Source organism: Nesoenas mayeri, assembly GCF_963082525.1.
Source record: "Nesoenas mayeri genome assembly, chromosome: 3".
Classification (NCBI taxonomy): Eukaryota; Metazoa; Chordata; class Aves; order Columbiformes; family Columbidae; genus Nesoenas; species Nesoenas mayeri.
Window position 1 is genome coordinate 108,811,257 of NC_137544.1, and position 10,117 is coordinate 108,821,373.

Sequence of the window (10,117 nt, forward strand, 5' to 3'; positions counted from 1 at the left end):
TGTGACTGCTCTTCTGGTTTTAATCAAAGGCAGATGCTTTAAGACAGAAATCTGTGCAGAGGAATTAGTAGGGATGTCTCTGGGGCATGTGGAGCAGAGTGGGACTTGGAAAGGAACCCCCCCCTCCAGTGCCAAATTAGGGCTGCCAATGCGCTTGTAGTAAGCTCGTCTGCCAATGCTACAGCATGGAGCAGGTGGCATGCATGGCCAGCCGTGGCTGCACTAACCCTGCAAACACTTTACTTCACCCACATAAACTTGAGCTAGAATCAAATAACTTTTTGCAGCCTGGCAGTGCTTGGAGCACAGATTTTGCCATTTGTTTAATCCAGCCATGCCACCTGTCCCTGCAAATCACAGAATCACAAGATGGTTAGGGTTGGAAGGGACCTCTGGAAATCATCTAGTCCAACCCACCTGCTAAAGCACATTCACCCAGAGCAGATTGCATAGAATCATGTCCAGGTGGGTTTTGAATGCCTCCAGAGAAGGAGACTCCACGACCTCTCTGGGCAGTCTGTTCCAGTGCACTGTTGCCCTCAAAGTAAATAAGTTTCTCCTCATATTCAGATGGACCCTCGTGTGCTTCAGTCTGTGCCCATTGCCTCTCATCCTAGCGTTGGGCACCACTAAAAGGAGTTTGGTCCCATCCTCTTGACATCCACGCTTGAGATATTTATAAATGTTGATGAGATCCCCTCTCAGCCTTCTCTTCTCCAGGTTGAACAGACCCAGCTCTCTCACTCTCTTTTCGTAAGAAAGATGCTCCAGGCCCCTCATCATATTTGTAGCCCACCACTGGACTCCCTCCAGTAATTCCTTGTCCTTCTTAAACTGGGGAGCCCAGAGCTGGACGCAGTACTCCAGATGGGCCTCACCAGGGCAGAGTAGAGGGGGAGGATAACCTCCCTTGACCTTTTGGTCACACTCTTCCTAATGCATCCCAGGATACAGTTGCCCTTCTTGGCCACAAGGGCACATTGTTGACTGATTGTCAATCTGTTGTTGACCAGAACTCCTAAGTCCTTCTCTGCAGAGCTGCTTTCCAGCAGGTCCACCCCTAACCTGTACTAATGCCTGGGGTTATTCCTCCCCAGGTGCAGGACCCTACACTTGCCCTTGTTTAATTTCATCAGGTTCTTCCCTGCCCAGTCTTCCAGCCTGTCCAGGCCACGCTGAACAGCAGCACAGCCTTCTGGTGTGTCAGCCCTTCCTCCCAGTTTGGTATCATCAGAAAATTTGCTGAGGGTGTACTCAGTCTCTTCATTCAGGTCATTGATGAACAGGTTGAACAGGACTCAACATAATACTGACCCTTGGGGAACACCATTAACTACAGGTCTCCAACCAGACTCTGCACCGTTGGTTACAACCCTCTAAGCTCTTCCATCCAGCCAGTTCATGATCCATCTCACCATGCATTCATCCAGGCCACGCTTCCTGACCTTGCCTATGAGGAGGTTGTGAGGGACGGTGTCAAAAGCCTTGCTGAAGTCAAGGTAGACAACGTCCATCACGACCAAATGGAGGATATTTGGCCATTACATATATCTACTCCTAACTGGCCAGGACCACACACATAACCCACCACTCAGCCTTGGCTCCAGGCTGATGAAAGTCTCATGAACCACATCGCAAGGAGGAAGCCCACCTGTGACTCAGAGGTGGGTATTTAGTTTTTTGAAATACAGATGTGCCTCACTGCAACACCCCCGTATTTGCTGCTGTCTCCCCACCAATGTGCTGTTTCTTGATCCTTTTTACCTGTGTGTCAGAGGCAATATTTTCACAACAGCCACCACTTCCTTGTGCTCCCAGCAGGACACAGAGGTGGCAGAAGAAAATCTCTTTTTCTTCTCTCCATACTTATTAAAGCAGGAACCTTCACCTTGGTCTTCTACCCTTGCCAAGTTGCCTGCGTTGCTTTTGGCTGGTTGCTCTCTCCAATGCACTCCACTCCTGAGCCACCTCATACCCATGCAAGGTCCATCATGGCCACTAGACAGCTACCTGCAGAGCAGGCACCCAAGGGCTGTGGTTTTGACATCATCCCTGGGGATCAGGCTCCAGTCTTGCTCCTGCACCAGGTTGCCAGGAGAGGATGCGAGTGTGTGGCAGGGAGTTGGCAGGGAGCGCCACTCTGTGACTGCTGGTGTGTGTCCAACGAGTGGGTGTGCTGCAGGAGCAGGGCTTTCAGAAAGAGGTTCTCCATCCATCCTGGAGCACCACAGTCTCTTCCACCCTGAGATGCCTGAAACTGTCAGATGGTCCTTTATTATTGACCTGATTCATATCTAAAGCAGGGAGGTGAAAGCTGTATTATCCCATTACTAATTCACTAAACCAGGCCCTTCAACACCTTCTCCTTGCCTCCCCCTCCTCATCACTACAGCAGGTCATTGCAAGATAAGTGAACATATACTTCTGGCATTTCCCTAAGTCTCACATCCCTGTAAAGACAAGGCCTCAAAAACCCTCCAGCTGCTGGCTTGGGACCATCATTGGCTGAGGAGGGTCTGCCAGAATGTTGCATGTATCTGTAATTTCTCAAGGACTTGCAAGGCTTGTCCCTGGTGTCTGAAGGAGACAGCCCCAGGCACCTGACCCATCCTGTGTGACCTCACGATGCCATCCCACAGGGTGCTACAGGGCATGGTGGGTACATGACATAGTGCTAGAGCAGCCACAGGGAGGAAGGGATATCTTTGGGACTGTCCCACTTCCCTGTGCCACCCAGTCCTGTAAAGTGTAGCAGGGAGCAGAGTGCAGGGGACAGGGGTGTGCCAGTATTGGCTGTGGGCTGCACCCACACCTGGGACACAGGTCTGCACTGGGGCCGGTGTACTGTGGCCTCTGTCTGCCCTGACTAGAGCCCTCCTGGAAGGGCTGGATGCTGGGGCACCCTGGGGCTGCTGGGCCGGCTAATGCAGGTGTCCTGCCCATGAGGGGTGGGGGCGGCTGGCAAACCCTGGGGAAATTAGAGCAAGGGGCGATGTTTGATGTTCTGCTCTTTAAGCGATTAATAATCTTTCAGCGTCGGAGAATCAGCTGAAAATCTTCCCTGGAAAATAATGAGCAGAGAAACATTTACTGATTAGTCTAATCCCAGCTAATCCTATCTGATGAGCATATATCAACATATCCCTTAACTGATTTATTGTCCAAAGGACTGGAGGATATGCCCCTCTCCAGCACAACTAGGGGAGCTGGTGGTGGCAGCCCATGTATCCCCCAGCCCTGTCCTGCAGCCCCATCCCAGGAGTGACCACATTCTCCGTCCCCCATGGCACTGCCACAGCTGCCCTCTGCCCTGGGCAGCAGCGCTGTATCCAGGCCACCTAGCCAGTGTGGGGAGATTTAATCGCTATTTCCATTTCTGCATCTATCGGCTTTCTCTTGGGTTTGAGCTTTTATGTTTCATAAACTGATTAGGAACAATTATATGCGCTTTATCCCCAAAGTTTCCAAATGCCTAGGCCATATGCATATTTAAGGCTTCATCATCTCTTCCAACAGCTCAGCCTGAATGTAAACTGCTGAAATCAAGCTGATTCTGGGACAACGTCAAAAATTAGGGTTTTATCCACTAATATCTGCTCGGACAGGAAATTTGTTGTGGGTGGTGACCGGATTATGGCGTCTAATTACTGTGGCAGATCCTCCCTGCCTAGCAGTGAAAGTCTCCAATTCCAGCAAAAATGCAGCAAAACCACTCTGGAGAAGTTGGAGAAGGTGCGCAAGGGGACCCTGGGAAGCCCTGGCCCTGGCCGGGATGCAGCCCTGGGTGGAGATGTGCTAAGCATCCCTGCATTCCATGCATATGGAGACCTGAATTGCTTGGTGGCTTTGGGAGTGCAACCATGCCCCTGCCTTCTGCTCCCCTTGCATGTGTTTGCCTTTCATGTTGCAAAACATGATGTTAAAGAGGGTTCCCCACTGCAAGCCTCCAGTGCCAGCCATGGCAATTATCCTAAATGAAAGTTATTGTTCTGCTAATCCTGGGAACAGCTTGCAAGGGGAGATTTGGGTCTTTCTTTAATAATGCAAAGTTAATGCGGAGTCCCCTTGTAATTATCTTTATCAGAAGGACCCTTGGTTAATCTGACCGTCCAGCGAGGGCCCAGATCAGGCCGCCTGTGTAAGCTGGTTGTAAATCGTTTCCATCAACAGATGAAGGGAAGGGGGAAAAAGATTGCAGCCCAGGTGCAAGAATCTGGGAGCAAAAGGGAACGCAGAAGCCAGACACCTCAAGGTGGCCCCAGCCCTGGCAGCAGGACACCTGGGGTCAGGGAAGGTCCTGCTCCACAGCCCCTGGCCGTCCCCATCCCCAAGGTGCTGAGCAGAGGGACAGAGCAGCCCAATGGGATGCCCTGTCTGGGACATGGGGCTGACAGGCCATGGGGTAGGATGGGGATACTGGGGAGGGGAGCTGGAGTGGCCACTGCAGGGCCCTGGAAGAGGAGACACGGGGAAGTGACATGAGGACATAGCAGTGGGGTCCTGGGAGAAGATCCGGAGTGGGAATCCACGGATATGTGAGGGGGGTTTATGGGGGAGCCAGATGGCCACGAACAGGGGCAGGGAGGGCTGAGAGGGTCCTGGATAGGGACTGAGAAAGACCAAAGGGGAGCCGAGGAAGGGGCCCGCGGGGATCGCAGAGGACCCGGCCAGCTGATGGGGAGGATCGAGGGGCGGGGGCCGAGGGGAGGGGAGGGAGGGACAGCGGGAGGGGGCGCCGGGGGGAGACAGGGGAGGGGCGCGCGTCCGGTGCGGCGGGGGGGCCAGTGGCCGTTAATCCGGGGATTGGGAGCGCCCCCCGGGCGACCTGGGGTGTGATTGGAGCCGGGGCCGGCGGCGGGACGATAAAAAGGGCGGCGGACCGCGGTGCCCGCTCCGGGCCGGGCAAGGCGGCGGCGGCGATGCCGGGCCGGGCGGAGCCGTCGGGGGGACGCACGGCGGCGGGGCCGGTGGCGGTGCCAGTACCGGTGGCACCCGGGGCGACGGTGCGGCCGGGCGGCGCGGGGCTGCGGGCCAAGGGCTTCGCCATCACCGACCTGCTGGGGCTGGAGGCCGAGCTGCAGCCGCCCCCTGGCCACCCCGCCGCTGCCGCCGCCGGCTACGAGGGCGGCGGGGCGCTGGGACTGGGGCTGCTGTGCGGCCTGGGGGGGGCGGGCGCCCCGTGCCTGCTGCCCTCCCCGCTGCCGCTGTTGCCCGCCCGCGGTCCCCGCCCGCTCCCCGGGCCACCGCCCACTGCCCGTCGCCACAAGGAAAACATCTCCGGTGAGCGGGGCCGGGACAGGGGTGGCCGCTCACCTGTCCCCGGGGACCCCCGGCCGGAGCCGCTGCAGGGACTGCCTCGTAACTGCGGCCCCAGGCACACGGCGGCGGCGGCGAGCATCCTCCCGCCGGCCCGGGATCGGTCCCGCGCTCCCTGTCCCTCCGGGCTGCCATCCCTCCGACATCTTGGCAAGGGTGGGCTCCGACCCCCTGCCCCGGGATGGCGTTACTGGTGTGGTGGTCCGGGCTCAGCCGCAGTCCTGATGCCGCCGGTTGCTGCGGAAGGGGGCCCCTTCCCCGGGCCCGCTCCCCGCGGACAGCTGGAGCCGTGGTTTTGGGAGTTGGGTTTGGTCCCCCGGCTCCCAACGGGAGCGTGACTTTTCCCCTCCTGCATGCTGTTGCCAGATAAGGACAGCCTGTCTGGGGACGCCAGCGACCTGAAGATGTCCACCTCCCAGACCAAGAGGAAGAAACGCCGGCACAGGTAAAGCCCGAGACTGGAGCTGTCTCCATTGTCACATCCTCGCTGCTGCCACCAGACTCCCTCTGTCCCTCTAGTCCCTAGGCTGTGGTGGTGGATGTCCTCGAGGAAGTAAAGAAAGAGAAGGGCTGCAGCTGGGGGTGGGGGGAGGATTTTCAGGACGAAAACTTCAGCGGGGAGGGGGCTGCCAGCCTCACTGCTTGCCATAAAGGTCTGGACTGTGTCACAGGATGCTTTCTTCTCTCGGCAGGACGGTGTTCACAGCTCACCAGCTGGAGGAGCTGGAGAAGGCTTTCAACGAAGCTCACTACCCTGACGTCTATGCCCGGGAGATGCTGGCCATGAAGACAGAGCTGCCAGAGGACAGAATACAGGTAGGTGGCTGCAACGGTCCTCTCTCCTGTGGCATGTGCTGGCTGCCAGCACCTGGCTGTCCCTTGCCCTATGCCCAGTGAGTGCTGGTGGTGGAAACGTGGTGGTAACAGGCTCCAAATGGAAATGCAGAAACAGGGGACTGATCTGTCTCTGGCAGCTGCTTGCTGCATATAGCTTGGCTCTGTCTCCCAGAGACCCAACTCAGGCAGGAGCTGAGAGCAATTCAGGAGCTGCTGGGCCAAGCTGTGTCCCCCTAGCTTATTCACTAGCTTGTTTTTTTGAGGGATGCATGGTACTTCAGGGCCTGATCCTGGCCCACTGTGGAGCAGCTCATTGGCTTAAGAATAAGGCAGCAGCTGAGGCAGCAGCCAGGTTGTGCCTACACCCCTTAGAATGCAGGAAGGGGGTGGGGAGATGAACCTGAGCACCCTCTGTCATCATCAGTAACTGCATTACGGACCCTTTTTTCTGGACAAGTTGGTGCTCTGTACAAAGGCAGCAGAGAGGCTCTGTGGGCAGGCAGAGCTCAGGGTGACTTCTGACTCCAGTATCATGATCAGCCTCGTGTAACGTGTGGTCCCTCTCACTCCCTTCCTCCCCTCTTTCACTTGACACTCATGTGTGTACCCTCCTTCAACCCACTTCCCCACGTACTGCCCTGGTCACCCTCCCAATACCACCTGCATGTCCACAACTTGCGTTCACACACTCAAACCCCTCCATGCACACCTGTGGCTGCCCCTTTGCCCTGGACACACACTTCTCTGTGCCCAACGGGCCCTGGATGCCTCGCCACGGGGGCCGTCTCCTCGACAATCCCACCCCTCTGTGCTCTCCTGGCTGTTACCCCTGAAGGTTTGGTTTCAGAACCGAAGAGCCAAGTGGCGGAAGCGGGAGAAGTGCTGGGGCCGGAGCAGTGTGATGGCTGAATATGGACTCTATGGGGCCATGGTGAGGCATTCCATCCCTCTGCCTGAGTCCATCATCAACTCTGCCAAGAGCGGGCTAGTGGGATCCTGTGCCCCATGGCTGCTGGGTAAGTGGGAACTTGGGGCTGGAGGGGTCAGGGAACAGCTGCAGAGCAAGTGGCCCTTCCTCTTTTGTATGGCTTTTCTCAGAAAAGAATGGAGTCTCAGCCTTGAGCTGTATGCAGGCTGCCAAGAGCCCTGGCTTTTCCACTCCCGCCTTGTAAACAGCAGCTGGGAAGGGGAAAACCCTTTTACTGTGGTGTAATACAGGTGCCTGCATGTGGTTAGGTATCACTCTATAGTTGCTAGCAGCCACTGTGGGAGCTGCAGGGTGTCTAGGAAGTCATCACTCTCCCCCCAACTGAAGATGCTACCTCATACATGGTCCTACACTGAAGTGGCACTCAGAATCCAGGCTGGGATGTGCCATGGCAGCACTCCTCTCCCTGTAAGTCTTCCCTGGTGCAGGGAAGGTACAGACCAATCCTCTCAGGTAGCAGAGAGCAGGTGGCAGGGCTCTGGCTCAGGAAAGGCTCATAGCTAGCTGTTCCTTAGCATGCAAGTGAGAGCTGAGGGAAGCAGCAGGAGGGCAGCAGGTGGTCCTGGGCAGAAACAAGCAACTAGTGCCCTTGGCTTTGCTCTCTCCCCTCTGCAAGGCATGCACAAAAAGTCCATGGAGGTGAGCAGGAAGGCAGAGAGCCAAGAGAAGCTGGCAGATGGCTGGCAAGTGGAGCAGGAGGAGGAGAAGGAGGAGCTCACTGGGAAGCAGGCCAGTTCCCAGAGGGGCTCTGACACGCTTGGCCCTGCAAAAGATTCAGAGGACACAGCCATTGACCTCTCCAGGACAGCCAAGCACGAGAAGAGGGGCATACTGAGGCCGTGTGTCAACGGAGACCCACCCATGGAGCAGAAGGACAGGGACCACTGAGTTTGAGCTGCCTCAGAGAAGGGCAGACATCACAGCTTCCTGGCAAGCTAATAATATTTATTGATACATATATATTTTTTCTGAAATAATCGAACTTTTATCTTAATTCGGGGCATTGTAAAACGGAGCACACACATCTCTTTGTCCCCTCACTTTCAAGCTGTTCATTTCTCAGCAGAGCCAGGGTGGAGGGTGGGAGAGGTGTCTCAGCAGGGTCAAGAGCAGCGAGAACATGAACCAGCATTGTGGTCATCACATACAGCTGCTGGGGAAGAGCCACCCTTCCCCTCAGGGCTGCAAATGCTTTCCTGAGTAGGCAGGAGCACAAAGCACAGCAATGCAAGAGGAGTCACTCCCTTCTCAAACATGTGGGTGCAAAGACAGTGCAGGAGTTTACAGACGCCTTCTCCGAGCACTTCCACCCCTGCACAGCGCCCATGGGACAAGGCCCTTTGCTTTGAACACACAGTTCTTCCACCCCAAGGAGCAGCAGAGTTTTTAAAGACGGTGGGGTTCATCCTCAAGCTGGTGTAACCTGACAGATGCACCAGTTTATACCTCCTGAGGATCTGGTCCTGCCAATGCAGCCTTATTTACACTGTGTGGCTTCCTTAACTCGTATTGAGCAGAATGGGGTAAAGACATTTTTGTTCATGCAAAGATTTTGTACACTCTTGAATGTTATCTGCCACACTATGCATAACAGAGCAGACCTTTTGGAAAACAAAGCCATAGTACCCTGGAGCAATGAAACAATTTTGTGAATTGAGATAAGAAAATGTTTTGGAATTGTCTATAAAAAGTGTTAATGTCAGAGCTATTTCTTGGTCATCCTATATTTATGTCTAAAAGCACTTTAGTGATCTGGATTTTTGAATGTGGCTCTTCCTGTTTTGTCCACCATTTATTTATTACACATCCATAAATAAAATTGTGGTGTATCTTTAGTTTTCATGCTCTGCATTGCAATTTGTACCTTATGTTGGCACATCTTGTGGTAGCTGCTAGCTTTGAGCAGATCCTTTGCAGACTCATGCCTAAACTGGGCTGGAGAGCTCTGCTGAGGCAGTGTGGTTGTTCCAAGGGGGCAAAGTGAAGCCCTTGTGTCTCTCCCCAGAAATGAAGAAATGAATCCAGTGGCCTACACCTGCCAGCAGGTGATTGATTCATGCCAGCCAAAGAGCCAGACCATGGCTGATGGGTTAGAAGGTGGTCCAAACCAGAGCACTCAGCCAGTTCCTGAGTGAAGTCATAGGGAGAAAGTGGCTCCATTCTCCCATGGGTGGCTGAAAATCCTCTTCAGTACTGCTCAAGTGGGAGGTTCTTCACTGAAATGTCTTCTGCCCTGACAGCAGGAAACGTGCTCTGCCTCTCAAGTGTCTATGCAGTGCGCTCCTCCTCCTGCTGATCCTGCCGCTTTGGAAGGTACAGAGTTGGGCCCTTTGCCCCCATGTCTCTTGTGGTTAAATACAAGGAGCAGCTGCTCACTTGGGTCAGTTGAACATAAAGTGGGAGGTACATTTGCAGGTACCTTTTGCCTCCCAGGGTGGCATACACAGCAGCTGTGGGGTTCTAACTGCACAAGCACCCCCAGTGAGGCACAAGGATATTGTGGCCATCCAACTTCAAAACTCCTGTCTCCGATGGGTCCTCATCTCATGGCTGGGCTAAACTAGCCCCCACACACACTGCGACAGCTCTCCTTGGACACCTCCAGTTTAATCTACCGGCCAAAGCATAAAGGAAAATTATCAAAAAGTTCCTAATACAGCTCAGGGGGTGTGTGGCCATGTAAGGATGTTGTCACCTGTCCCTGTCTCTGCTGCTGGGCCTGGCTCCTTGCAAACAGGGAGCCACAGCCCATGCTGGGCAGCAGGAGAGAGGTGGGATGCTGGCTGGGAAAAGCAGAGCAATAGAAGTGTCATCTGCAGATTTTCTGCCTTTCCCCTCCTCCACTCAACCAGGCCTTACTGGGCTGGTGGGAACATATGCATAGCAAATACAAGCTTTGCAGCAAAAAAAAATAGTTGATGGGGGGGCATGGGGAACATGGTTCAGGAAAGGACCAGCCAGGACTTATTGCAGCAG

General features: G+C 54.8%; 1 protein-coding gene across 1 annotated transcript; it reads left to right on the forward strand.

The window, feature by feature from the left end:
- Positions 1-4,919: 4,919 nt before the first annotated feature.
- Positions 4,920-8,029, forward strand: VSX1 (visual system homeobox 1; the record flags this gene model as incomplete). The annotated part of the gene is made up of 5 exons (XM_080342956.1): positions 4,920-5,280; positions 5,683-5,761; positions 6,009-6,132; positions 6,989-7,169; positions 7,758-8,029. The coding sequence occupies 5 exons, from the start codon at positions 4,920-4,922 to the stop codon at positions 8,027-8,029; spliced, it is 1,017 nt and encodes a 338-aa protein (XP_080199082.1).
- Positions 8,030-10,117: the final 2,088 nt, after the last annotated feature.